Below are 2,504 nucleotides of genomic sequence, written 5' to 3' on the forward strand. Positions count from 1 at the left end.
TCAATTAATCGGGTTGCAATGGGTTGTACAAATGGACAAAGTTGCATTTGAAATATATCCTATATATGTGTGTGTGAGGGAGGACAATCTAAAATAAGAAAAAAGAATTTTAGAAACAAAATATTAATTGTGACATAATTAAAAAATGTTCACTATTACTCCTCTATAAATGTGGAAACATATGGTCTATATGTCAATGTAACAATGGCTGTCTTTCTACTCTTTATATCAGCAGCCATCCCTCTTTTCCTCTCGTTCATCCTTTTCAAACTTAGAAAGTCTAGGTCAAGGCTCCCACCAGGTCCTCTTGGACTTCCTATAATCGGAAACTTGCACCAGCTCGATACCTCCCACCCGTCTAACCATCTCTGGCAACTATCAAAACGCTATGGCCCGCTTATGTTTCTACGTCTTGGTCGTGTCCAAACGCTTGTTGTTTCTTCGGCGCAGATGGCCAAGGAAGTCTTGAAAACAAATGATGCGATATTTTGTAGTAGGCCTGTTTTCACAGGCCAACAGAAGATCACTTATGGATACAAGGGTTTAATCTTGACGCCTTATAATGATTATTGGCGAGAAACGAGAAAAATTTGCACCCTTCATCTATTTACCACGAGAAGGGTGCTTTCATTTCGTGATGATCGTGAGGAAGAAATCTTCATCACGATCAACGAGATAAAATCTCGAATCGCCACTTCTGTGTCGGAAGTCGTGGTGAATCTGAACGAGACAGTAATGGCTCTTACAAGTAGGATAATTTGTAGGATGGCTTTCGGTAAGATACTTGGACAAGAAACGAGCCGATTTCATGAGCTGCTTTTGGAGTGTCAAGCGGTGTTGGCAAACTTCTATTTTAGGGATCATTTTCCATTGATGGGGTGGGTTGATCATCTCAACGGAAGCATGGCTAGGCTAGAGAAGAATTTCAACGACATGGATGTGTTCTACCAAGAACTTATCGACGAGCATTTGAATCCCAAGAGGCCCAACAAAGTGCAAGACGATATCGTTGACATCTTGCTTCAGCTCAAGAACGACGACTCTTGTTCCCTCGGTCTCACTTTCAATCACATCAAAGCTATACTCATGGTAGGTGTTTATTAGGGGCATGCAAAAAATCTTCTAATTTAATTAAAATCGACCGAACATAATTGGATATCCAATTATAATCAAATCAGATCCAAAAATGCAATATTCAAATTAGATTGGTTGGTTTGTGGATGACAAGGTTATAATGCAATAAAACCAAATCGAATCAATCCAACAAGCGTCCAATAATTAAATAATTCAATGGATAAGCGACAATATCAACTAGCGTCCAATAATTAGATAAATTCAATGGATAAGCGACAATATCGGATGAATTGAACTCTTTGATCCAATCATCCATTGGATTGGATATGATTGGTTGGCAAATCCAACATCCAATGGATCAATTCCACATAAATTCATTGGGTTTCAACCAATGAACACATTACGATATAGAATTAATTCAATATTGACACTTTATTTTGTACACCACGTTGTTTTTTGCAGGATATTTTCTTGGCAGGTACAGAGACAAGTGCATCAGCTGTGGTATGGGCGATGACTTTTTTGATCAAGAATCCGAAAGCTTTAAAGAGGGTTCAACAAGAGGTTAGAAATGCAGTAGGAAACAAAGGAAAGATCGATGAAGAAGACCTACAAAATTTCGTTTATCTAAAAGCAGTAATAAAAGAATCACTTAGATTATGCCCAGTAGCGCCCCTCTTGGTCCCACGAGAAACAATAGATGCATGTATTTTAAGCGGATACAAGATTCCCAGTAAGACTTTGGTTTACGTAAACGTATGGGCCATTGGTCGAGACCCTGAATATTGGGACAATCCAGAAGAGTTTCATCCCGAGAGGTTTATAGGTAGTAATATTGATTATAAAGGGACAGACTTCGAATTGATCCCATTCGGGTCAGGTCGAAGAGGGTGTCCAGGAATGTCACTTGGATCTATCACAATGGAACTCGCACTGTCGAATCTTCTTTACGCCTTTGACTGGAAATTGCCTCATGGGATGAAGAGCGAGGACGTCGACACCATTACAACTCCCGGGATAGTTCTTCACAAGAAAAACATGCTCAATCTTGTTCCCAGTTATCGTAATTGTAAAACTTAATATTCTATTCGTTTATGTCATTTCGTCATTTATGTCATTTGTAAAACTCAATCTTGTATCATTACACGAGATTACATAATAAAAATAATAATAAATATTTCTTTTCAAACAACAAAGAAAAAAGTTGCATTTAATCAAAATCCATTTATTATTTTTCTGAATAAATTATTATTTTACAACTCCATTTCAATTTTAAGAAAGATGAAATGAATGCAAAAAATGTGATAACGGGTTCCCGTTTATATAATCTTGGGTGGTTTTGAAGAGTTTGGTAAGTGATTATTAATTGTGTTTATGTGATTATTTTAATCACTTATGGGGGGTGTGTATATATATATATATATATATAT

The 2,504-nt window shown here is 37.1% G+C and overlaps 1 protein-coding gene across 1 annotated transcript; it reads left to right on the forward strand.

Annotated features, from left to right (window-relative positions):
- The first annotated feature begins 204 nt into the window (after positions 1 to 204).
- On the forward strand, positions 205 to 2,234 carry LOC112503520 (cytochrome P450 83B1-like). The gene is made up of 2 exons (XM_025107545.1): positions 205 to 1,089; positions 1,537 to 2,234. Exons 1-2 carry the CDS (start codon positions 205 to 207, stop codon positions 2,152 to 2,154), a joined length of 1,503 nt encoding a protein of 500 aa, XP_024963313.1. The 3' UTR covers positions 2,155 to 2,234.
- Positions 2,235 to 2,504: the final 270 nt, after the last annotated feature.

This window comes from Cynara cardunculus, unplaced genomic scaffold (assembly GCF_001531365.2).
Source record: "Cynara cardunculus var. scolymus isolate 2C unplaced genomic scaffold, CcrdV1 Un_Scaffold_3174, whole genome shotgun sequence".
Taxonomy (NCBI): domain Eukaryota; kingdom Viridiplantae; phylum Streptophyta; class Magnoliopsida; order Asterales; family Asteraceae; genus Cynara; species Cynara cardunculus.

Bases quoted from the DNA above. Each gene is read 5' to 3' on its own strand.
- LOC112503520 (XM_025107545.1), top strand. From the start codon at position 205: ATGGCTGTCTTTCTACTCTTTATATCAGCAGCCATCCCTCTTTTCCTC. The intron at 1,090-1,536 runs GTAGGTGTTTAT...TGTTTTTTGCAG, and splicing joins ACATCAAAGCTATACTCATG to GATATTTTCTTGGCAGGTAC.